At 39.7% G+C, this 27,227-nt stretch overlaps 1 protein-coding gene across 3 annotated transcripts in view; it reads left to right on the forward strand.

Annotated features, from left to right (window-relative positions):
* The window catches only part of ATP11B (ATPase phospholipid transporting 11B (putative)), a 99,046-nt gene that overhangs the window by 46,830 nt on the left and 24,989 nt on the right, over positions 1–27,227 (forward strand). For all 3 annotated transcript variants that reach the window (XM_045030344.1, XM_045030343.1, XM_045030345.1), the window contains exons 12-24: positions 2,600–2,797; positions 3,065–3,223; positions 3,485–3,660; positions 5,041–5,109; positions 6,154–6,227; positions 6,313–6,416; positions 7,825–8,006; positions 8,987–9,190; positions 9,468–9,621; positions 14,692–14,794; positions 15,472–15,617; positions 21,189–21,248; positions 23,554–23,681. In XM_045030344.1, coding sequence (XP_044886279.1) covers positions 2,600–2,797; positions 3,065–3,223; positions 3,485–3,660; positions 5,041–5,109; positions 6,154–6,227; positions 6,313–6,416; positions 7,825–8,006; positions 8,987–9,190; positions 9,468–9,621; positions 14,692–14,794; positions 15,472–15,617; positions 21,189–21,248; positions 23,554–23,681 — 1,757 coding nt within the window. The remainder of the gene's footprint in view (positions 1–2,599; positions 2,798–3,064; positions 3,224–3,484; positions 3,661–5,040; positions 5,110–6,153; positions 6,228–6,312; positions 6,417–7,824; positions 8,007–8,986; positions 9,191–9,467; positions 9,622–14,691; positions 14,795–15,471; positions 15,618–21,188; positions 21,249–23,553; positions 23,682–27,227) is intronic.

Here is a 27,227-nt window from a genome sequence, read left to right on the forward strand (position 1 = left end):
GCCGAATTGCCACCAAAGACCCGAATGTGCCGCCCCCTTCCATGGGCTGCCCCAAGCACCAGCTTGCTGTGCTGGTGCCTGGAGCCGGCTCTGGCTTTAATTTAACCTTTGGAGCAATCCAGCTTTAGTTTTAGTCCTGTTTCTGAAGTGGGGGAGCGCAAACTGTCATTTCCTAGACTTTTTGTTTCTTTTGGCAAGGCCCAGTTTTTGTTTTAGTAGGGTATATTCACAAGGCTCTGTTTCAGGGTTCTGTGTGTTCATCTCACATTGTTTGAGGGTATCTTGCCCATCCTTTTATGTTAAAACAAAGAAGTTTTTGGGATTTTGCCTATTTTGTGCACTGCCTGTTGCAGTGATTTTATTGTATTTTTTACTTTGGGAAATCCTGTCATGCTGGTATCAGTCAAGTAACTTCCCTTTGCCTGTAATTTCACTGCTTTGAAGACATTGCCAGACAGAATTCTCTTTCCTTTAGAGTTTGAATGTATTCTTTGAAGAGATGTTCTGTTGGATCTTATAGTTTACGTCTTTGGAGGATATCACTACTTAGTCATTTTTTTATTTTAAATTTCTGACTTGTTTTGGGGGCCTCCTGCTTCCCATGCAGTTCAGGAGCTTATAAGAAAGTTTGGGAGGGGGGGTGAAATTTTCAGAGGTACATGGTGGAGTTAAATGCTCATTTCACTCTGACTTACACTGGGAGTTAGGCACCTAACTTGCCTTTGTAACATTGGAAATCTCCCCTCTAAACTCTAAGGCTGTGGCAGTTGGTGTGTGTTGACTAGTCATCATACAAATATGTAAAAGGATCCAAATTATTGTACTGAAGAGAGTTCTCCCAGGTTTCACATTGCTGCTGTAAAATAAAATGGAAGAAGATATGAGGAGCTCTCATTCAAGAACCTACCGCCAATGTTGTATTGGTACCTTTATTATAACACATGACTTTCCCAAGGGTTTATGATGTGAATGTTCTTCATGATTGAACTGGAAAAACATAAACATAATCTCTTCCTGGATGCCACTTTTTTTGTAAATTACATTTATAGTTAAGTTGAGTGTTAAACTCACCAAATGCTTTTAGCTTTAAAACAATCTTATTTAAAATTTTAATTTTGCAAAGTATTAATGAATTGAAGATGTTTCAAAATTGCTCAGTGGCCATCTTTTTAGTATCTGAAACTACTTAAAGACTCTCCAGTTTTTTGAAGTAGTCAGTCAAGTAAAAGGTGTATTTTTTTTCTTGATTTGTCTGAAGTAGTTGTTATATAAATGAGAAGAATTTCTGGAACCATTGCAGTGTGTTAGAAAAAATAGGTTAAGTATTTGCTAAGCCATTCCATCCCCTCATCCTCACCTTCAAGGCTATATGTAACCTTGCCCTTTTCTTTAATGTCGTTTCTTCCTACTTTTCCCTCTTAATCATCTTTTTTTCACTTTGTTGCTCCCTTTATCTTTCTTCCACTCTTGTCAACCACCTGCCCCTCTATAGCTCCATTAAATATGCAGTTTTTTAAGAATTCCTTCTAGCTTCTGCCACTGCCTTTTTCCCAAAAAATACCTTCACACCCTCCATTTTCTGAGCTACTACACTGTACCTTGTCTTTGTTTATCTTGTCTGTCTTAGATTTGAAAATCTTTAGGGCAGGAAGCCTCTATGTTTTGTAAATCACCATGTAAACTTACAGTGCTGATTAAATAGTTATGCCAGCATTCCCTAGTTAGGAAGAATACTTTTTATTATTAGCAAAATATTTACTACTTTTCCACTCTATTCCCGCACATTGTTCTCCTACTCCAGTTATGTCAGTGGAGTTAAAAGGTATGTTCCAGTTCTTCTTGTCTCAAATATCCCCCTTTAAGCTTTCAGACATGGGTAGGAATTTCCTCAAAGATAAGTTTAATGCTGAGATTGTCACACTAATTATCAAGATAATATCCAGAGAAACTGTAAGATTGCATTTCATCTCTGATTCACACCTTTTTCAAAGTATGACTGAACTATGTTGTCATCCTTTAATATAGAAATTTCTAGTTTTTGTTATTTTGTATGGCTACTTTAATGTGATCTTCAATATCAAATGTAAATTATGAATACTATAGATAAACGGGTAACAATGTGGAATATCTGTTGCTTTTAACTTGTTTTGCCTTCAGAATTTGTGGATTGTTAAAAACAGTCTGTGATTGGCTGTTTTGTGGAGTATGTGATGTGAGTTGGTCATCTCAATCCAATTCCTTTTAAAAAAACAAAACAAAAACAAAAAAAATTCACATTACAGAATCATCAGAACGCTTAATATTGCACCCTCCTTTACAGTCTCAGCAGAAAAGGCATGGATTGATGGGCTTGAGAACTGAAATATCCTCTCATCACTAAAGGCAGTCTGTCTGCATCAATCTTAAAGACACATTGCTAGGGCATTATGGTGAAGCCTGCATTGTTGCTACTTGTGTTGTACCTCTTCTGTGTATATAGAGGACTTCAGTCTCCTCCAGTACAGACAATCTAATAGCTTTCATAATGCTGAAACACACTTAAGTGACTAAGTTCCGCTTAATGACTCTGATAATCTTTCCTTCTCTCTCTCTCTCATAGATTCTGAGATTTATTTCAGATTTTCTTGCTTTTCTGGTACTTTACAATTTTATCATCCCTATTTCACTTTATGTGACTGTTGAGATGCAGAAATTTCTTGGATCTTTTTTTATTGGCTGGGATCTTGACCTCTATCATGAAGAAACAAACCAGAGAGCACAAGTAAATACTTCAGATCTCAATGAGGAGTTGGGACAGGTAACAATAATGTCCATTTTTTACTTTTTGTTTAAATATCAGTGTTAAACAGTAAGAAAAAATATTAGTGTCTTCATATTGACTCTATTTTGAGCAACTCATGAGTTTGAAAATAAGATCTACATATCTGACTTGATGGCAGAAATACATATTTGAAGTCTGGGTTTTTTTTAATGTTAGCAAAATAAGTTTGAATATGGGTAGATGGTAATATTTTTTGTGTTAAATGTACATGATTCCAATTTGTTTTCTTTTATATTACTCTAGGTGGAGTATGTGTTTACAGATAAAACTGGTACATTAACTGAAAATGAAATGCAGTTTCGGGAATGCTCTATTAATGGCATCAAATACCAAGAGATCAATGGCAAACTAGTTCCAGAGGGATTGACTGAGGATTCCCCAGATGGAATTAGACAGAGTCTTGTAAGATTTTTTTTTCTTTAACCTGAATAGATGCTGATTAATATTTCAGTTTAAATGTTCTTTCTTGGTGTGTTATGTAGAAGAAGCAGAACTTCTGGAAGGATTTCAGGTAGTAAAAGTGATTACAGAAAGAGTGGTAGATGTAGGACAGTTTTTGAGAAATTTGATTTAAATACCCTATTCTGTGGTACTGTAGAGTAGCTCATCTTGTTTTAGAACGATGAACTTGGCTTATGAACTGCTTTGTCTTTCTTTTTATAGATGAAAGAGGAAGAGCTCTTCTTGAAAGCAGTCTGTCTCTGTCACACGGTGCATATCAGTGCAGATCAAACTGATGGCATTGGTGATGGGCACTGGCATGCCAATGGAATAGTGTCTCAGCTGGAGTACTATGCTTCCTCACCAGATGAGAAGGCTTTAGTTGAAGCTGCTAGCAGGTGAGTTCTAAGGCCAAAATTGTGACAGGCACAGCATGGCCTACAGCAGCTTCAAAAGTTAACAGGGAGATTTCACAGCCCTGTGGCAAATTACTACAGTTTACTGCAAAGGGGCGCACGCGCTCTCGCTCTCGCTCTCGCTCACCCCCACCCCCACCCCATCCAGGCATTTTTTTTATATAGAGGAAGTTTTACTTCTGGATCAATTGATAGAAAGTAGGCAGCCCAGGGACGGGTCAGTGGGGTCTGTACACATCACGATTTCCTGGGCCACAAAGAGACTTAGGGGAGCACTTAGAGACTTAGGCCTGGTCTACCGCGGGGATTGGCGGGGGGGGAGGGGGGGAAATCGATCTAAGTTACGCAACTTCAGCTACATGAATAACATAGCTGAAGTCGATGTACTTAGATCTACTTACCACAGTGTCTTCACTGTGGTAAGTCGACAGCTGACGCTCCCCTGTTGACTCCACCTGCACCTCCTTGCCCTGGTGGAGTACTGGAGTCGACAGGAGAGCGCTCGACGGTCGATTTTATCGCGTCTAGACTAGATGCGATAAATCGACCCCTGCTGGATTGATTGCTGCCCGTCAATCCAGCGTGTAATGTAGACATGCCCTTAGGCAGCTCACATCCTTTACACGTAGACTGTGATTATTTGCCATCAGCACAGTCTTAGACTAGATTAATAATGAGCCACTGGGACATTGCAGAATATTTTAATAACTATTACAATTAAATACTCTGGCTGCAAATGTCTTCGTTTTAATTCTCTAGTTTATAATACTCCAACCTTAAAATTGCATTGCTGTTTAATAGTTTCCTCAGTTATTTTATAAATAAGTTAGGCTACATTAAGAGGACCTGTGAACACTTTGAATCAGCTGATCAAGCTTAAACAAAGCACACTGTTTTAATTGTCATATCTGTGTTTTGCTAATATTTAGGAAGTTGCTGCTATTGCTGAAATGCAGTTATAATTAGGCTTAGCAAGTTAAAATCTGTTATGGAATATGTAAAGTGTATGTTTAGAATAATAAAGTAAATAATATAAGATAGACTGTAGATCTGTAGAAGATGTCGAAATCCCCACCTGATGTTAAACAGTGGGTGGTTAAAAACATTTATAAAAACTAATTCTCTCCAAACTTAAATGGAGGGCATATCCCTCGTGTTACTATGTTTCACACAGTATTGCATTATCTTTACTACAAAAGAGGTATAGAAGTATTGAGTATTTTTAATTTTCTGGAAATTAGAATCTCTTTTTTTAGGTTATGTAATAGTTTTGCATTATTTAAAAAATGGCTCTTCCACAGAATCTCATGTTGATGAAAATAGCAGGTAAACCCTTTTTTTTTTTTTTCTTTCCACATTTAGAGTTGGTGTTGTATTTACTGGAACTAATGGGGAAGGTATGGAAGTGAAAAGCCTTGGAAAACCAGAAAGGTATTTCTTTCATATCACATTTATTGTGGTTTTCAAAGGATAGAACATTTAAATAATGTGGATTAGTATAATGTTGTACTTTATATTATCTTTACCCTTCCTAGCTGGAAAGCATAGACTATTTTATTCTTCTTGCTTTCCCCGTAACTCCCTTTTTCTGAAACCTTTGCATATGATGTCCTTGAAATGGTAGTATTCCGTCTTTTTTTTAATGAGAATTAAATGCATGTAACAATGGAAGGTGTGTGGGTGTGTATATATATGATCTACTGGTATATATGTTACACTTGTCCCCTGTGCCCAATCCCCAGAGGATCTGAGCCTTGTTACAGTTCTCAGATAACCTGGTTCTTTAGCTCAAGTTGTAGCATCTCATGTTTTCAGCTCTGGAGGTCCTCAGTTCAGTTCCTAGGGTCAGTCAAGATGGCAACTGTCATACATGCGCATTTTGATCATGTCTCAAATTTTTCAGCAAGCAGTTGAGACTATATGGATATTTGCATTCGCTGCATTATACCATAGAATTTTTTGTCTTGGTCTGATCTCTCTTAGTAATAACATGACTGAGGTCAAAGTTTTCAAACCTCTTAACTTCTTTCAGAGTTGTTAAATAACATTTTCAAAAGTGACATAGACACTTAGGATCCTAAATCTTATTGAAAGTAAATGGGCCTTAGGTTCCTAAGTGACTTAGCACTTTTCCAAATGTTACTCCTTAAATTAATACAAGATAAGGCAGCAAGCTAGCAGCTAATAGTAAAAGTAGCTTTCCAGACCCAAAGCTAGTATTCAGTAAACAAGAGTTCCATTGGAAAAAGAACATACTTAACTCTTGCCAGACAGAGGCTACCAATACACCACTGCTGAAAAATAGCAGTTGAGAAAGTATGGATAATCGTCCCCATTTGTACATAGTATAGTTCTTATAGAATGTCTAGAGCAGAATAGGGGTTTGGGAGACATTTTTATAACTTGTATTTAACTGTTTCCTACTGGCATTTGTTTCTAAGAAAAGATGCTTTCCTTTCCCCTCCCTCTCCCCAGGTATAAATTACTTCATGTTTTGGAGTTTGATCCAAATCGTAGACGAATGAGTGTCATTGTAGAGAGTCCTTCTGGTAAGCAGCCAGATCTTGCACAAAGTTGTAATTTTTAAACTACTAAATGGTGCATATGCTCAATTTTTACTCTGTTTTTTCTTAGGAGAAAAGCTCTTATTCACAAAAGGGGCAGAATCATCCATTCTTCCTCACAGTAGAGGTGGAGAAATAGACAAAACAAGGATTCACGTAGATGAATTTGCTTTGGTAAGTCAAAACATTCAAGATCTGAACCAACTAATAGATCTTGGTTGCTCGTGCTACTGCTCAGAAAACATAGTGGAAGTGTACAAAAAAACCTGTGGGTCTCTGTCATGTGGAAGGGGTACTGTTTTATGTGACACTACCTCTGCAAGATCTGAAGCTGACACCACCAAATCAGAATAAATTAGTATGTCTTCTAATGTGATTTGATTTATAACTCAGTGTAATTTATAAAACAAAAAAATTTGATTTTTATAGTTTAAAACTCATTCAGATTTAAATTTGGCACTTGCATCCTAAGAACTCACTGTTACTTAAGCCAGTTGGAAACCCATTCAGTCCTTTTCTGGCTGCTGTCTTTTAACCGAGCCCCTTGAAACTCTGGTCAGCTCTTTTGTTCCTTCAGATTACAATATCTAGGGTCTTAAAGCTTCATAAATCACTTAAATCAACCAAAAGCCTTAGTCTTGAACAGATTAAACCACTCTTTAGATTAATTTAAGATGTTTATGCAGCTTTAAGGCCCTAGATATCTTAAAACTTGGAAAAATGTTCAAGAAAACATAATTTAGGGGGACTAGTCAAGAGTAGAGAGGCATTTATATGGGGAGAAATTGTAAGATTCCATGAGCTCAAATGCCAGCAATTTGCAGATGACACTGAGCTCTATTATTAACATTCTTATGCCAATGCCACCCTTGCCCCACCTATCCCAGGGTCTGAGTGAGGAAGATTTGACTGAAGCTATACCCAAGCAAGGTAGAGGTTATGTTTACAAGCAACAGGAAACACTTAGAAAAGCTTCCAACCACACTGAGATCTCCTGTTGAGGGAATTTGTTCCCAAATCCTCAAAATTAGACCACAGTCTGAGTCCTTCTAGACTCCTCAGGGATACTGAACTCTCACATAGCACTGGTTGCAAAACTGTGACTAACTAGGAATTTATAGCCTACTCTTTCCACTGACACATTTTCCTTATCTGAACACTTTTGTTACCATCACACAATACTACCACAATTCAAAATAACAGACAGGTATTAGAAAATCGTATAATCTGCAGTGCTCTGTCACTAGTCAACATTTGGCCTGCTGGTGCTTGTTAAGTCAAATACATTCCTTCTGCCTCTTCTAGGCTTTCCAATATGTTTCCTTTCCTTGGTGTCTTCTAGTGATTTATTTTTTGTCTTGTATGGTGCTGAGCACATTTTTTGCACTTAACCAAATTTTAGCTTGGTAGTAGTAATCTACCTTATGTAAAGCAACTGGTCAGTTTTTTAAGGTTTCCATTATGTATATTTATAGGATATAAATATTGTATTTATAGTGCCTTCTTTAGTGCCTTTCATATGCTTTTAAATGGTTTTATGAATATTAATATGCCTGAAAATGTGCTACTTGTTTTGTTGCAGAAAGGGTTAAGAACTTTATGTGTAGCCTATAGAAGATTCACAGCTGAGGAGTATCAGGAAATAGACAGACGCCTTCATGAGGCTAGAACTGCCTTACATCAACGAGAAGAACAACTGGCAGATGTATTCAACTTCATAGAAAAGGATCTGGAATTACTTGGGGCTACAGGAGTAGAGGACAAGTATGTTTTGGGCCTTCTGCTGATTCCGCTACCAAAACAAAACAGGCTTCTGTTTTATAATTCCATGATGTTGTACCCTTCTTTGTAAAATTGTCCCAACAAACCATGAAGTAATAGACAGCTACTTACCTGCGCTTAAATAAATGCACACGTACACTCAGTGAAGTCTTAAATGTACTAAACATGTTGTGCAGCATGAGACTTGATAGTTCCAATAGTGTGCTATGTGCTTTACAGACAGGTTTTCAAATGTCTACCTTGTAAAGTGCATTCACAATCAGACTGACTTAAATGTATGGTAAGGCTTCCAGATTCCTCCTGGGAAAAACCTGAAAAGTAGATATTCTTGAGGCCATTCTACTTTTATGCTATATTTAAAAAAAAAAAAAAAAAATTTAATTAGTCTCAAAATAAGTTCTGCTGATTCCCAATTTGAAATCATAATCTCTTTAACAATAGGTTGATGAAAAAATTATTATGATTTGTGTAAGATTATAATTTCAGGGTGCAGATAGAACACTAAAGGGTTTTTCATATATTTTATGGAAATATTGCTAAATGTAAAAAAAAAAATAGAAAAAAGTACTGAATATAGGAAACTAAAACTTTTCTTATGAAAGATTTTTCAAATATATATAGAAGATCTCAGCTTAAAACGCCTTACTGCTGCAAATTTGAAGTAATTTCACTTTAGTAAAGGTAAACTTTAGATTGTGCTTCGCTGAGGTCTTGATTAGACTGGGTGGAAACAAAATTAGCTGAATACATTTGTGAATAGTGTTAAGAATACCCTTATTGCATCCAAATATGCCAATTTACAAGTTAAATATCCTACCATATCATAATTGCCTATTTCAAACATGATTTTGTGTTCCTTTTTATCACACGCTTTGTTATATTTAAATATTAAACCCAATCATAATGTGGACTGTTTTTTTGTAGCGAGTTCTACCAATTAGTGAAGATGTTCTTATTTTCAGACTCCAAGATAAAGTCCAAGAAACTATAGAGGCACTCAGATTGGCTGGTATCAAAGTGTGGGTGCTTACTGGAGATAAGCATGAAACAGCTGTTAGTGTGAGTTTATCATGTGGACACTTCCATAGAACCATGAACATCCTTGAACTTGTACAACACAAATCAGACAGTACATGTGCAGAGCAGCTAAGGCAGCTAGCCAGGAGGTAAAGTACCATATGTGGCAATCTGAATGATGTTACTAACTCTGGATTATTTTTATTTCTCAAGTTTTACGACAATCATTTTAGTTTATTTACATGCCTAATATATAAATTTACTCTGACACTAATAAAGCTGTTGCTTCTGAAAGTCTAACAGACACTCTTCTTCTCAACTTGTGTGATTATTTGTTGTGAATATAGTACTTGCTTACTGTGTAACTAAATTAAAATACGATGTTATTTTCAATGTAATAATGACTTTTTTTTTTTCTCTGAATAGAATAAAGGATGATCATGTAATCCAGCATGGGCTGGTTGTGGATGGCACCAGCCTCTCTCTTGCACTCAGGGAACATGAAAAACTGTTCATGGAAGTCTGTAGAAATTGTTCTGCGGTGCTGTGTTGCCGCATGGCACCCCTGCAAAAAGCAAAGGTAAGTCAATATGCAATAATAATGGTTATTTTCAAATATAAGAATGTTTACATTTGTAAACTATATATTATTGTATGATTATGATGACATCCTGCATTCCAAAGCTGCTTATAAAGTTAAGTATTATGAACTTCTTCTCAGAAGAATAGTCCTATTGACCAGTAATACAGTTGAGATTCCTTCAAGGAAATCCTTTCCATCTCACCTCAATGGAGAAATCTTCTTGGATTAAATTGGAGAAGCTTTATGGAGAAAGTACAACTGCAGTTCTTAAAAGGTGTAAAACATCTGGAAGCTTGAGTTGGGGGGGAAAGAGGCCTCACCTCTGAAAGAATAAGATCTCTAGTGGGAATGTGCCTTCAGACTATTTTTTTTTTCTCTGAAGCTGTCCTGATTTCATATCTACTCATATTTAGTTCTTCACTGAATTTTGCTCAGCACAGTTTTAATAAGTTGCTGGATATCCCGTAACACTGGATAGTGGCATCTTTCTGGCTTGTTCCTGTCAGGCACAGGAATGAAGTTTGAACCTTCTATGGTTCTGTTCAGACTGTATAGAAGAAAGTGGTTGCAGAAGTACTGGTAACTTATTACCACTCTCCAGCCCAGAAATCCAGATGTTTTCAAAATTACTGTCTGGGGTGAAATTTCATGTTTAACCTGGGCCTGTAAATTATACTCTCTGGAATGCTTTTGAGTAACTGGTAGCATGGCTAACCATCATAATAGACCTGTTGCTCCTGAGAGAGAGTATTATTCTGCTTAACGTAATGGGACTGAAAATGGGTGTATAATGTAAGAAAAAAATGTTGCCTAAATAGCATCAGATACCTTTCCAACGTGGAACTAGTTTCTGTCTGTTATATAACATTGGACCTCTTAAAGGATACATGGAAATCAAAACAATGAATTATGGGCTTGTTCCAATGTCCACTGAAATGAGCGAGGTTCTATTATTCACGTTTCTGAAATCTCAGGAGTGGTTTGTTTCTTGTTACTATTCCCCACTGGCTGAGACAATTCACTGGCTTGATGATGGTAGTCATATTACATATTTTGCTTGACTTGAAATTTTTGTTGCCAGCCTGCATCTTGAAAGCATAGCTATCTTCCAATTTTGGGTCAATACCTGTTTAGTTGCTTTTGCATCTGTGAAGTACGTATTCTTGGCTGCCAAAGAAGGTAGGTGGCAGCCAACAAGAATGATTTTTCACATCCTCTTGTTCCTGTCTTCTCCTACAAGTATATCTGCCTTATTTCCCGCATCTTATAACAGCCTATGTTAAAGCAGCTTCTGATGGAACTGACTTGCCTTAGCCATCAAAACTACAGTCAGATTACTCTGAAATGAGTACAGGACGAGGATAAACATGTAGGCCTTTAAGGTTGTATTCCTTCATTCATCATGCCATTCCTCTCCTTTCTTTTACCCTGAGTGCATATTGATACATCAGGGAGTTATATGATTTTCCTCTGGGAGATATTTTCTGAAAAGGTTTCTGGCTCCACATCCAACAACTTGAAGACTCAGAACATCTGTAATTGTGTTTGTGAGGTTTATCCCTTTGAGCTAGAGCAGCAGTTCTCAAACTGTGGGTCGGGATCCTAAAGTGAGTTAGTCCCATTTTAATGGGGTCCCCAAGGCTGGCATTAGACTTGCTGGGGCTCTGGGCTGAAGCCAAAGACTGAGCCCCAGTGCCTGCATGGTGGGGTTCAGGTTATAGGCCCCCTGGGCTTTGGCCCCCCTGCCCAGTGTGGTGGGACTCACGCGGGCTCAGGCTTCAGTGTGTGTCCCCCCCCATCCATCCCCCCCTGGGGTTGTATAGTAATTTTTGTTGTCAGAGGGGGGGTTGCGGTGCAATGAAATTTGAGAAACCTCTGAGCTAGAGCACTCTCTCTCAATCCAGAAAATTAATAATTCATTATTTCTTCTTCGCCATGTGTCTGTTTCAAGGAATGCTTCTCAAGTTTGAGTTTTCCTAGCACTGGTTAGAAGGTTCCTGTTCAGAATGTGTTTAATGTGTGCAGCAAAGATTTCGAGGGCTGCTGTTCTCAGGAATGCACGTAATTCTTGCATCCAGAGATACAATAGTGTTTCTCCATTTTACCTGTTCTACAGTTGTCCCGCCCAGTAACTAAACTGGGGCTACTCACTGGCTGTAAACCTATTTTGCTTTGAAAAGAGGAGGAACTATTTTTGTTAGTGCCATTCTTAATTAGAATTCCTGATGACTCTTTGACTTTCTCAAATCATAATTGATGGTTATCTGTCTGTCCTTTTTAAGGGATGTTTCTTATATGAACTTACTGTATTTTCCGGCGTATAAGACGACTTTCTATACTAAAAAACAACCCTCAAAAATCGGGGGTCGTCTTATACGCCGGGTATAAACAGCGGGCAGCCCAGAGCCCTCTGACTCCCCGCCGCGGCTGGGATTTAAAAGGCTCTGGGCTCCCCCCCTCGGAAGGGGGGGTCGTCTTATACGGCGAGTATAGGCCAAAACCTATGTTTTAACTGTAAAATTAGGGGGTCGTCTTATATGCCCAGTCGCCTTATATGCCGGAAAATACGGTATCCTTTCTTCTAGTCTCACTTCTAGTATGTGAGAGGATGCAAGATTCTTGTATGGCAATGGTATGTTCTTCTGGCACGGCACAGCACATCCTTTCCATTGTCTGTGCCAAAATACATATTTGATGACATTAGCAATTCCTTTATTGCACTGTACTTAAGTAATCTAGGGAGACATCTATACATATGTCTACTTTCCTTAGCTGTATTCATCATGGTTGATTCTATGGAGTATCTCACAAAAGTTTTAGCATTCCCTTCCAGGTTTGCTGTGTCTCCTGTTACATTATAGAATCATAGAATTCAAGATCAGAAGGGACCATTATGATCATATAGTCTGACCTCCTGCAAGATGCAGGCCACATAAGCCGATCTACCCACTCCTTTAGCAAGCGACCCCTGCCCCATGCTTCGGAGGAAGGCGAAAAACCTCCAGGGCCACTGCCAATCTGCCCTGGAGGAAAATTCCTTCCCGACCCCAAATATGGCGGTCAGCTGAACCCCGAGCATGCGGGCAAAACTCTCCAGCCATACCCTCTGGAAAAAGGTTAAGAATATCATATCATTGACCCATTACTAGTACCTTTCTAGGTTCTAGCCTTGCAATCAAAGACATTGGGGCTGCACCTCTCTTCCTGCACAAACAAAAGGCGGTTCAAACTTATCCAGAGGGCTTGGTCACACCCCTTATCCTTACACTAGATTATCTCTGCCTCCATTGGTGCAAACAAAGCAGCAGTTTAGCACCCCCTGCCTTATCTATTGCAGTCCTTAATGGTGGAGCAGTCCAGTCGGAGCAAACTGAAGATCAAGAGGTGCTTCATCTGCAAAAGAGACCTTTTCAGGAGCCACTTCTCTCCTGAACTGTGTGGAAAGGATGAGTTTGTTAATCCCTTTGCGTATATATTCTTTAATGGAAGTCTTTTGGATGAGTTTGTTAATATATACCCCTAGTACTCAACTTGATACTAATGCAAAAGATCACATACAAAGGAATGCAGTGCAGGCCATATGTTGTTGTCTTCGTTTTGAGCAGTGTTGTTTGTGTCTATGTCCATTTACCACCTGTTCAGCTATTCCCATATTCTCCTGTTTCCTGTTTGTTGTAAGAAGTTTAGGAAGTCTCTGGGGTGTTCTCAGATATAAGAAACAGTCCTGGCCCTTTTTATGATCTGGTGATTGTTCTGTGGATAATTCCCTTCAGTTATATAGCCTTCAAGAAAAGGAATTCAGTAAATACTGTATTTTCAGAGAGATTAAATGTGTTCTTAAGCTTTAAGAGTTGAGGGAATTTCATCCAGTCTTGTCAAATTATGTGATACTGAATTCAGAGAAATTAATCTCTCCTTAAATCTGCACATACCACCAGATAAGAGTTTTTCTCCATAACCTACTCTGCATGATCTTGAGACCGTATTATCAAGGGATTCAAATTTTGGATTATTCCCTGGTTCAATTTTCAGTGTTCCCTTTGTTCAGCGGCTATGGAATGTCTGTTCATCCTAATTATTTTGTATGTCTTTTATGTGAAAATACCAATTTTATAGTAGCTCTGTTTTTATATAGTAGTTTTTGCATCGGTAGCCTGTGAATTAATATGGGGAAATTGTGCTATATTATTTTCCTACCCATATTGAAAATATGCTTTTCTTATGCTGTGTGGGATGATTTATATCATACAATTCAACTTCAGGATACAGTTGAGGTTTTTTCTTCCTGTCTTAAGTGTTGTTTTCTTATATTTCAAGTTGTTTAGCATTCAAACTTTTTTAGTTTGCCTGCATTATGTATACACAGCATAATCTGATGGATGAATGAGTCTGTTTTCATAGTCCCCGTGAAACCTTTTAAGAGAGTTAACTCTGTAGGTAACCTTTGAAGGTACTGTCTATCGGTTGCTCCCACTCCCTACTTGCATGAGAAGTAAAATTGAGTATTTTGGTTAGATTAATAGTTGTAAAAGAGCAGATAGTTATGTGGGGAGACGGTTATATGTAATAGCCTGGAGGCATGTGTAATTTCAGAGTATGTCCACACTGCAATTGAAGGTGTGATTGCAGCTCAGGTGGGCATGGCTTGGTTAGCTTTAGTGTAAACAGCAGAGCTTAAAATACCAGTGACAATGTGTCAGCATTAACAGTGCAGGCTAGCAACTCAAGTGTGTACCCAGGGCTACAAGCCGCTTGTACAGCCTATGCTGCAAGACATGGCAACATGTGCTTCTGCTGGATTAAAGCTCACATAGGTATACCTACCCAAGCTGTATTCACATATTTGATTGCAATGTAGACATATCCTAAAAGTTGTGTTAAAAAACAAGAGGCTTTTCCAATAGAGCTATGAATTTATGTGACATGCTGGAGATACTCTTATCCAAGCATGCTTATCCCTGGGGTTCACTGGTGGTTGCATTTATTTAAGCTACTCATGAATTAGTGCAGATTTATAACCTGAAAATCCCCTCACCAACCTTTTCCTTTTTTCCCCCTCCTCTTCAGGTAGTACGACTGTTAAAAACATCTCCAGAGAAACCTATAACATTAGCCATTGGTGATGGGGCTAATGATGTAAGCATGATACAAGAAGCGCATGTTGGCATAGGTAACTGACCTTTTTCAGAACTTTCACTTGATATAAATATTTAAGCTTGTGTTCTTAATAAAGCATTTTACTGTATATAGAATTAGTCTGTACTTGTACTTTTAAACTGCTGAACTTGACATTTACACCTGAAAATGACAATACATCAATCTTCCAATCATTTTTCAACACGCAGTTGCATGTTGTATGTCAGAATTTCAGTGGAATCTAAAATGGAAGACCATTCCCTTCTGAAGACAACATCTTAAATATCAATAGCTCGTGTCCGTTATACTGCACATCAGAATCTAGCCCCCCATAAAATGGTATTCTCTTAATTATCTTCAGCTGTTACTTAAGACACTATTGAATGTCTCTCTTGACACAGAATTGAAGCTATTCTCTTTATAGAGGTAACTAAAGTTTTACCACTTAACATATTTTTTTTGCTATAAACTGTCAGTAAGGTGTAAATGCAGTAGTATTTTGGTCTAACTGGTCCAGGGACCTTGAGTGAAGCTGATCCTCTAATTGTCAAAATTGTTACCTCCTATTGTTATGAATAGCTATTGGAGTCTTTAAAATGTGAAAGTGTATAGAAGATAACCTGTCGCTTTCAAATGTATATTTTCATAAATTTACTTTTTCTGCATGATTTACTCTAATTTCATTTATATTTTCTGTCCCAAATATTACAGGAATTATGGGGAAGGAAGGAAGGCAAGCTGTAAGAAACAGTGACTATGCAATAGCAAGGTTTAAATTCCTCTCCAAGTTGCTTCTTGTTCATGGTCACTTTTACTATATTAGGATAGCAACCCTTGTACAGTACTTTTTTTATAAGGTAAGTCTATTCAGTGTGCCAGTGATGTTCAGTAGAACTAAGGATTCTTTTTCCTAGCCTAAATGTGTCTCAGACTTAATTCTTGCAGTTAAATCACCAAAATATTAAATATCTACCACCTGGGAGTGTCTGGGTATTGATATACAACAGAGCAAACCTGAAATGAGAGACCCATTTTGCTTCAGAATTCATGTGGAATACTGCCCACTGGAAGTATCTTTGAATATTGCAGCAGAGTTCACCTAGGCAAGTGTGCAGCTATTGTTACTCTACCAACTTAACCCATTTTAAAATTTATTTGGATTTTAAGTCATCTTGGGTACTACCCTGAGCCCAGTTCCTCTGTCAGTTTTTGTCATCTACAGTCAGTTTTTTGTTGTTTTTTTTTTTGCAAAAAGAACAGGAGTATTTGTGGCACCTTAGAGCCTAACAAATTTATTTGAACATAAGCTTTTGTGGGCTACAGCCCACTTCACCAGATGCATAGAATGGAACATATAGTAAGAAGAGAGAGATACATACAGAGAACATGAAAAAGTGGAAGTAGCCATACCAACTGTAAGAGGTTAATTAATTAAGATGAGCTATTATCAGCAGGAGAAAAAAAACTTCTGTAGTGATAATCAAGATGACCCATTTTAAACAGTTGACAAGGTGTGAGGATACTTAACATGGGGAAATAAATTCAGTATGTGTAATGACCCAGCCACTCCCAGTCTCTATTTAAACCCAAGTTAATGGTATCTAGTTTGCATATTAATTCAAGCTCTGCAGTTTCTTGTTGGAGTCTGTTTTTGAAGCTTTTCTGTTGCAAAATTATAGACTCATAGACTTTAAGGTCAGAAGGGACCATTATGATCATCTAGTCTGACCTCCTGCACAATGCAGGCCACAGAATTTCACCCATCCACTTCTATAACAAACCCCTAGCCTATGTCTGAGTTATTGAAGTCCCCAAATTGCGGTTTGAAGACCTCAAGCTGCAGAGAATCCTCCAGCAAGTGACCCGTGCCCCATGCTGCAGAGGAAGGCGAAAAACCTCCAGGGCCTCTGCCAATCTGCCCTGGAGGAAAATTCCTTCCCGACCCCAAATATGGCGATCAGTTAAACCCTGAGCATGTGGGCAAGACTCACCAGCCAGCACCCAGGAAAGAATTCTCTGTAGTAACTCAGATCCCAACCCATCTAACATTCCATCACAGACCACTGGGCATACTTACCTGCTGATAATCAAAGATCAATTGCCAAAATTAGGCTATACCATCCCCTCCATAAATTTATCAAGCTTAGTCTTAAAGCCAGATATGTCTTTTGCCCCCACTACTCCCCTTGGAAGGCTGTTCCAGAACTTCACTCCTCTAATGGTTAGAAACCTTCACCTAATTTCAAGTCTAAACTTCCTAGTGTCCAGTTTATATCCATTTGTTCTTGCCACCTTTAAATCTGTTACTGAGTGACCAGAGAGGTTGAAATGTTCTCCAACTGGTTTTTTAATATTATGATTCCTGATGTCAGATTTGTGTCCAGATTTCTATTCTTTTGCGTAGAGACTGTCCAATTTGGCCAATGTACGTGGCAGAGGGGCATTGCTGGCACATGGTGGCATATATCACGTTGGTAGATGTTCAGGTGAACGAGCCCCTGATGGCGTGGCTAATGTGATTAGGTCCTGTGATGGTGTCATTTGAATAAATATGTGGACAGAGTCACTTTTTTTTTCTCTATTTAAAAAAAAAAATGTTTCTTCTTCTACAAGTGATTGTCCCTTTTGTATTCCAATGAGGGGATATGTGCATGTGCCCTTGTATTGCCTTGTGGTTTATCCCGAGGCAGTAAAGGGCGGGGCAGACCGACCGTGTCTCCAGTTCCTTCTCACTGCCGCATGGTCAGGGTTGGAGTGTCTCCTGATCTCTTGTTCTTAGTAATTCACTTTTGAAAAATTTTACCAAAATACTTACTTTTTTTTATAGGATTTTATTGGTTTTTATTGTAATTTGATAATTCCTTGGCACACGGCTTCTGCGTTTTTTCCCACCAAATAATTTCTTCCCACACCCCAGCTCCTAGGTCTGGGTTCTTATGCCGAAAATGACAAAATTAAAAGTCTGTGCTTCCTGCCCTGGCTCATTTTCCATCAGCAACAAACACCAATGCTGTTTATACTGTTTGGGGGAAGCCCACATCACCTTCAGGTGCAGGATCTGCCTCTCCTTCCCTGCCTATACACGGGAGGGCCAAGCTCTCTACCTCAAGAAACACCTCATGGAGGTTGCCATGGGGCTGAAGTCGGATCCTGGCCCATTGTACATGAGCCTGAGCAATCCAAGAGCACTCCCCCTACCACATAGCCTCCGTCTGGATCTGCCAGTACCAGTGCTACAGGCCTAGCCATCAGCCACAGAAGTATGCGCAGAAGCATGGTAGTAAGTCTTCCTTTAAATCCAAGAAGGACGCTGCATGGTCCACAAGTTCCAGGCATGGAGGGAGCTACACGTTCCAAGAGAGATGAGGCCACACCACTTGCCAGATCCACTGGTCCCGGCACCGAATCCACATACCCCTCCAGCATCCCGTGAATTGTTGGTCCTGAGACAGATGCCTTTACTAGTTCCAGTCCCATCAGTACACCAGAAATACCATTGACTCCGGAGTGACTCAGAAGTGCTCCCAGCCCTCACAAACTGTTTGCTTTGGAAGGAGCGAAGTTTCTGCATATTCCAGTGCACTCATCTCTGCAGAGGGCTCCATCTCCTGCACTACATCTGCTGTCTGCTGGCTGTACCTTTCTAACACCTCTTGTTCTGCCAGTACTGCCATTCATGCAAGACTCTGACTCCTCTGAATCTGAGGGATCTGGACTTTCGGCACAGTGTGCCACTTCCATTCCAGAAACACGACTACCAGAGGGTTCTGACAGCTCCGTGGCAGTTTCAGCCTTTGTCTTACCCAAGAAGCTGCTATCCGGCTCCTTGGGCACAAGTACAACAACAGGATCAACCGGGTTGGCCATATTGGAGTTCCTGGCCCCAATATTCACCTTTAGAACAGTCTTGTCTGCCTCGGGAGACTATTTCCTCCACCTGAAAACCTCGGGATGTGTTCTCAGCTCTGTCAGAGTGCATGCTGCCACCATTTAATGCTTTCCACCCTGGAGTGGACCTCTTGACTGCCCAATCCTGGAAGGGCCTTTTGCGTAACTATCCACTCATTCAGCCTATTGTTCCCCAGTGGGACCTCAGCTATTTCTTACCTCTTTAATGAAAACTCCCTTCAAACTGCTGGCCTCCTGCCCTCTCTCCTCTCCATGAAGGTTGCTTTCCTTGTTGCTTATCTCAGCAAGGAGGGTTGGTGAACTGAGAGCCATGATGTCAAGCCCCCCTTTCACCATGTTCCATAAAGACAAAAGCTCACTGTGACTGCATCCCAAGTTTCTGCCAAAGGTGGTTTCCCAATTCCACCTCAACATCTGACTACCTTCTTTCCAAAACCATATGCCTCAAAAGAGTAATGACAGCTTCCTTCCCTCAATGTGCATACGGCCCTAGCCTTTTATCTACAAAGGACAAAGCTGTTCCAGAAGTCTCCCAGGCTATTTGTCACCATAACAGAGATAATTAAAGGACAGGCCATTTCCACCCAGAGAACCTCTAAGTGGGTCTCAAGGTTCATTACACGCTGCTATCAATTGTTAGAGTGCTCCCCTGAGATGGGATACGAGCCCATTCCATGAGTGCGCAAGCATCAACCACACCCATGCTTCACAACATGGCCCTTGTGGACATATGGAAGGTGGCCACATGGAGTTCAGTACACACCTTTTCCTCTCACTATGCTCTGGGATGTGATTCTACGATGGATGCCTCATTCGGCACAGCGGTCCTCTGCTATACGATTCCACCATCTTCCTCGCACCCTCCTCTCTCTAAGTACTGCTGGTCAATCACCTTCAGTGGAATACAATAGAGACTAGCATTTGAAGAGGAGGAGGTTACTTACCTGTAACTGAAGGTTCTTCGAGATGCATGGTCCCTATCTGTATTCCAGACCCACCCTCCTTCCCCTCTGCTGTGGATCTGTAGATCTGTGGTGAAGAAGGAACCGAAGACACAGTCAGTCTGCCCCTCCCTTTATCACCTCAGGCGAAACCACAAGGCAATACAAGGGCACATGTGCAGATCACCGAGCAATACCACTTTGAGAAGCTCTGGCTCTGGGCACATGGTGCATGCACATAACCTTCAGTAGAATACTGATAGGGACCACATATCTTAAAGAACCTCCAGTTACAGGTAAGTAACCTCTTCTTTCCTCTCTTGCTGTGTGAAGGTGCCACACCAACAGGACACTATAGAGGAGTCAGAGTGAAAATTAACTATGCACAAAGTGCTGTTAAATGCCCAAGTAAACAAGCTGGGGTGGAAATAGCGATTTTTTTGTTTTATTATTCTCACATCTTTCAGCAAGGGCTGGTCTACACATAGGGCTGGCCTGTACTAACGCTGTAAGTCAACCTAAGTTGCGCTACTTCAGTTATATATGCTATGTAACATAGGTCGACTTACAGCAGTGTCTACACTGCGCTATGTCGACAGGAGGCAGTCTCCAGCTGACTTACTTTCCACTTTTCAGAGAGGTGGAGTACAGACGTTGATGGGAGTGTGCTCTGCCATCAGCTTAGCTTGTCTTGACCAGACCCACTAAATTGACATGGCTGGATTGATCACAAAGTGCCAATTTAGGTGGAAAAATAGACAAACCCACACACACATTTTTGTACTGCTATGCCTATATCTGTTTAGAAACCTGTATCATAGAAATATAGGGCTGAAAGGGACCTTGAGAAACCATCAAGTCCAACCCCCTGTGCTTAGGCAGAACCAAGAAAACCTAGACCATCCCTGTCAAGCATTTGTCCAACCTACTCTTAAAAACCTCCAATGATGGGGATTCCACAACCTCTCTTGGAACCCTATTCCAGAGCTTAACTACCCTTAGAGTTAGTAAGTTTTTTTTCCTAATATTTAACCTAAATCTCCCTTGCTGCAGATTAAGCCCATTACTACTACTTGTCCTACCTTAAATGGACATAGAGAACAGTTGATCAGTTTCTTTTTATAACAGCCCTTAACATATTTGAAGAGTATCATCAGGTCCCCCATCAGTCGTCTTTTCTCAGAAGTAAGCATGCCCAGTTTTTTTCCTTGTAGGCTGGGTTTTCTAAACCTTTTTTCATATAGTTAAAGCAATACAACCCCTGAGTCTGGACACAGTTATACCAGTGGGAAAGGTGTTTATATTGGTGTAAATTATTCTTACAAATATATGGAATCTTAGGTGATACTTGTGAGAATAGTAGATGGTAAGATGATTATGTTTAAATTGAACCTTAATTCAAAAACAAGATCTGGTACAGGGTGAAGCTTATTACTTTGCCTTCCCAAGTGAAACAGTGGAATGCTTTACTCACTCCATGTATTCATGCCAGCTTCATAGAAGTCATTTTTTTCAGGGCTGAGTGTGAGGGGCTTATACATTCTAGGTCTAACAATCCCTTTCATTTTTGTTTTTCAGAATGTATGCTTTATTACACCACAATTTTTATATCAGTTCTTTTGTTTGTTTTCACAACAAGTAAGTATTGGGTGTCTAACTTCTTTGTACATGGGAGGGGATGTTAAATGACTAGACGAATGGGGAGGAAAGCACTAAACTTTCTGCAGAAACTTTGTACAATTTGGCAGCTGAATAGGAATACATATTTTTTTGTAAATTGCATATTCTTTAGCCTGTTGCTTTATTCTTTTTCAGAAATGCAAAAGTATATTAAATGATATTATTTTATTTCCTTTATCAAAAATGACTGCTGGCTTTTAAAAATAATCAACCACCTATTTCTTAACATGGCACTTTAAAAAAAAAATAGCTCTCTCTTCAGAAAAAGTGTCTGCTGTACGACAGCTACTTTTCCACAATAACTGTATGAATCAGTAGTGCAACTTCATGGATATTTTATTTTTCTCTTTCACCTTCAAAGTTTGTCACTTTTTTTAAACTGAATTGATGAGCTTGTTTTTCCCATGTCTAAAGAGACCATAATTATGGAGGGAATAAAATTACACTATTGACAACCCATTTTCTCTGACCAAATCCACTATTTGTAGTGCCTTTCCCACATTACAGACAAATCAACTTCTGCTGTAGAAATGATTGACTTCAAGTGGACAACACATTTAAGTATTAGCTTAAAAATAGCCAGCCTCCATTTTAATATTAATGATTAGTAAAAAGCAAAGTAATTTTCTAGAACAAATCTAAAAAGTTCATTATGTCAGTGAGTTACTGTTTCCCACCCCAATTAAGTCACTTCTGCTTATCTCTCATAAATTATTATATAGCTGTAGAGAGTTTATAAAATAGCAATTGCTAGAGGTTGGGGATCTGAGCTTTAAAAGCTTTAGACCAGGGGTTCTGAAACTGGGGGTTGGGACCCATCAGGGGGTTGTGAGGTTATTATGTGGGGTGTCACCCCAAACCACGCTTTGCCTCCAGCATTTATAATGGCGTTAAATATATTTAAGTGTTTTTAATTTATAAGGGGGGTTGAACTTAGAGGCTTGCTGTGTGAAAGGTGTCACCAATACAAAAGTTTGAGAATCATTGCTTTAAGACCATGCAGATTTCATCTCATGGGAAAGTGGTCTTGAGGACAATGTGGAGCAGAGTTAGGTGCTAGTGGCTGAAGATCAGAAAACTGGGTCAGTGATGGAGATCTCATTGTCTCCTCTGCACCACCTCTGACATCAGTTCCTGCACAAATAGCAGATTTTATTGTTAACGTTATAAGTAGCCTGTTTTTTTTTTCTTCCAATATCTAGTACATAATCATAAGGCTTTTAAAAAATGTCATGGTTTACTTTATGCACCATGGTTTGTTTAGGTAATTGGTGTTTGCATTTGAATTTCCCTGCGTTTATTGCTTACATGTAGTTTGTGTATAAATTTAATCTTTGGATTATGCCAGTTTCTCTCTCACATTTCTGTCTTCAACTTTACAAATCTTTGATTTAGACTGTTTGGATATCTGTCAAAGCCAGTCATGTTACAAATCAGAGCTTATGGGAGAACACACTGGAATCAAAAGAGAGCTAAAAAGCTCTCTAGGTCCCTCTTGGGAGTATAAATCCTATTCTGAAAACACTATCCCATAGTATCCTGAAGACTAAGGCCATGTCTACACTATAAACTTACATCGGTATAACTACATCACTTGGATGTGAAAAATCCACAACCCTGAGCGATACAGTTATACTGTGTCCCCTAGATTCCATACAGCATCACACTGACCTAATCTCCGGTGTAGATGGCACTGTTTCGATGGGAGGGCTTCTCTGAGCAACATAGCTACCACCTTTCATGGAGGTGGATTAACTATGCTGATTGGAGAAGTCCTCCTTTTGGCGTAGCACCATTTTCACTAGTGCTACATCGGTGCAACTGCACCAGTTCAGGTGCACCGCTGAAGCGTTTTAAGTTTAGACCTGCCTGAACTTGGAAGATTACTTCACATTTGCATAGAAAAGGATGATCACAAATGTCCAAACTAGAACTTGCTTAAATTATTAATTCTTTGGGGTAGGAGGCTGATTTTTTGTTCTGTTTGCACAGTGTCTATCACAATGGGGTCCGAGGCCATGACTGGAACGCCTAGGTGCTACAGTAATATAAATAAAAAATAATTGTAATAGGATTTAACACACAGTGGAATGCACTTTCATGTATATACTGTTTAGCAAACAAATTTTAAATAGTGCAGATTCGCATGAGATTAGGTGAATTTGCTGCTACTATTGCTTTTATATATCTGTTTTTAAACAAGTCAATCTTTCCATTTTTGTATTTAAAAACTTAAACTAATTAAGTGTATTTCCATTTACAGACGCTCTATGACAGTGTGTACCTGACTTTATACAACATTAGTTTCACTTCTTTGCCTGTTCTGATGTACAGTCTTTTTGAACAGCACGTTCACCCTCATGTGTTACAGAGCAAGCCAGCACTCTATAGGTATGCATACCCTTTGTACCTAAATGTGGACCTAGTAGAATGTCAGTAGTAAAACTTACTAATAAAGTAAAATAAAGTGGTGTCTTCTGTAGTTATATCTTAATGTGCTAAAATTACTGCATTTGCTTAGATTCCCCAGTATTTGTATAACTTATTAACAATCTTCAGAAGAAAAACTTGTAAAAATGAGGTTTCCAATATTAAAGGTTAGTTTTCAAAAATATTTTTGTGATTCAAGAGCCACATCTGTTATATCCAATCCCATGTTAAGATTTGAAAAGAATGAGCTCTTCTTCGAATGATGGTGGTCCCTATGGTATTCCACTGAGGGTTTACACATGTGATCCATGCATCCAGAGTCAGAGAATCTGAAAGCAGGAGTGTCCATTGGTCTGTGCATGTGTCCTTGCTTCGTCTCATGGTTTCGTCTGAGGTGATAAAGGGTGAGGCGGACCGACTGCGTCTCTAGATCCTTCTCACCATTGCATAGTCCGAGTCGGAACTACCAGCGTCCTCGTGTGTGACACACCTTAAAAAGTGTAGAGTTATATGTACTTTGTTTTTCTTGTATTTGCTGTTTTTACATAGTTTTAGCTTTTTAGTTGTGTTTGAAGTAGAACTGAGACTTTGGGGGAATCTGTTTACTGGTTACCCCTCCCGCCTGCATACCCACATGCCAAAGACTCATGGATTTAAAATGTGTGCCTCCTGCCTTTTTTTTCTCGATCAGCGATGAGCATCTGGTGCTGCCTCTACTGCTTGGGAGAAGCCCACATTTCATCCAGGTGCGGTATCTGCAAGCTGTACCTGTTACTCCATTAGTCAGCCCAAATTAACTGCACCTGGCCTCCTTACCACTCCTGCCACTAATACTCCATAAGATCAGGCAGGAAAGAGCCACGGTCTTCCTGATCATCCCATTCTGCCCAAAACAGTTCTGGTTTTCCAACCTTCTCTGCATGTCAGCTTGTGCCCCACTTCCCATTTGCACTTTCCCTGAGCTGCTAACACAACACAGTGGCAGGATCAGAAATCCTGCTCCACAGACGCCTCAACTCAGAGCATGGTATTTGGATGGGTGCATCTGCTCTAGAACAAGAGTGCTCATCGGAAGTGCAAGACATCCTATCGAGCAGAAGGAAGGAGTCCAATAGGCATTCCTACCAGGCCAAGTGCAAACGCTTTGCCTCCTGGGCCAAACCAAAGATGCTTTCCCCATAGGAAGTGGAGATTTTCCCTTCTTTTGAATTACTTCCTGCCCTTAAAGATGTCAGGGCTTGCCCTAAACTCTCTCAGGGTCCACCTAGCGGCAGTCAGCACATTCCATCTTCCCAGGGAAGGACACTTCCTATTTACACATCCGTTGACTACTAGATTTTGGAAAGGCCTCCTCTGAACTTTTCCACCTGTACAACCTGTTGCTCCCCAATGGGGCCTCAACCATGCCCTGTTTGCACTGATGAAACAATCCTTTGAGCCACTGGGTTCATGCTGTATGTCCCTTTCCATGAAAGTCACCTTCCTTGTGACTCTCACTTCAGTGAGAAGGATAGAGTTCGCCATGATGGTGAACTCCCATTTCACCACTTCCTATAAAAACAAAGTCTCTCTATGCCTGAGTTTCTACCAAAGGTCATCTCTCAGTTTCATCTCAACCTACCCATCCATGTGCCTGCTTTCTTCCCAAAGCCTCATGCCTCAGAAGAGGAACGACGACTTCACTCCTTTGATGTACAGTGGGCCTTAGCCTTTACTTGCAGAGGACAAGATTGATCAGAAAGTCTTCTAGATTGTTTATTGCAATAGCAGAGAGAGTTAAGGGGCAAGCACACAGAATTTCCAGATGGATTTCCGGGTACATTACACTATACTATCAATTATTAGGCCTCTCTCTCCACACCTCAGGGTAAGGGCCCATTCCATGAGAGCCCAGGCATCCACCATGGCCACCCTGCACAATGTGCCGCTTAGAGAATATGTAGGGTGGCCACGTGGCATTTGGTACATACCTTCACTATATGTTACATCGTGGTGTAGAACTCTGATGGATACCTCATTCAACACAGCTGTCCTCCACTCAACTATTCCATCCTCATCCTCACACCCTTCTCCAAATTAGGTACTGCTTGTTAATCACCCAAGGTGGAATAGAACAGGGACCATCACTTGAAGAGGAGGAGGTTACTTACCTGTAACTGGAAGTTCTTTGATATGTGTGGTCCCTATCTATATTCCACATCCTGCCCCCTGCTGCGGATCTGTTGGATTTGTGGTGGAGAGGGAACTGGAGACGTGGTCGGTCCGCACCATCTTTTATCACCTTGGACGAAACCATGAGTCAAAGCAAAAGCACATGCACGGACCAACGGACACTACTGCTTTCAGATTCACCAGCTCTGGATGCAAGCTGTCCTCAGTGCAATTCAGATAGGGACCACATGTCTTGAAGAATCTCTAGTTACAGGTAAGTAACCTCCTCTTCCCAATCACTATCCGCTCATGTCCAAAATCAGTGGTGGGGCTGCAGGTGGCAATCCTTGTAGTGAAGGGCAGTTGGGGAGAAAACAGTATTTATTCTTGTGTGACTCTCTTCCTATTCTCTCTTAATCTCAACCTATCCCCTCAAAACTAGTTGTTACTATGTACCTCATTCCTCTGCTGTCTGCAGTTTGTGCTTGTGGACTATAATTCCCCTAGTGGAAGCATGTGGAACTGCATTCTTCAGCACACTGCATTACACAGTTGTGATATTATTGGTGATGCTTAGTCCCTTCGGCTTCTAATGATCAGCTGACCCTTTCTAAATTATAAATTATATTTACTTTATTGAAGGTAGCTTTGCTTATTGAAGACAGAAAAGTGTACTGTAGCTAAAACTAAATTCACTCATGTCATCTCCAAAGATCTTTTAAGTAGAATTATCTGTCATAATTGTGGGTTTTTTTATTTGTATCTAAAGTAATAAGTGAAATAAAAGTCTCTATAGACAAAATAGATGTTCAGATTCTACAGTGATGGGAGAAAATACAGTGCAGATTAAAAAGTGTTTTAGCCAAGATTTGATGGTAAGGTTACAGGACCTAGGTGGCAGATCCTGTCCCCCCCGGGAAGGAGGAACTTTGTTGTCTGACATTCCTGTTAGTGACTTTTTAATTGGACACCTGTCCACTAGAAAATGGGCTGAGACCAGCTCTTTTTAAACATGTGAAGTGGTTAAAGCAGGGTACTCTGAGTGACAGAGCTCCCACTGATTCCTCTTAAGGCCTGAGGTATATCATTTAACCTTTCTGCCTACATTTTTCCATAAAATTGAGATAAAAATAATAGTCAGCTCATGAGGATGTTTGTAAAGGAGATTTAGGATTTATTTCTCATCTAGGCAAGGACCTCTATCAGTGCTTTCAAGGTTTCCAGTTACCTGTCCCGTAAATAATTGTTTTATTATTTGCATTTTTTAAAAATGCATCTCAGCAAAGTTAGAAGAATGAACAAATGTTATTGTTTTGAGTAAATGCAGTTTCAGTAGCTAGCTGATTGGTTATTTGG

This window comes from Mauremys mutica, chromosome 9 (assembly GCF_020497125.1).
Source record: "Mauremys mutica isolate MM-2020 ecotype Southern chromosome 9, ASM2049712v1, whole genome shotgun sequence".
NCBI lineage: Eukaryota > Metazoa > Chordata > Testudines > Geoemydidae > Mauremys > Mauremys mutica.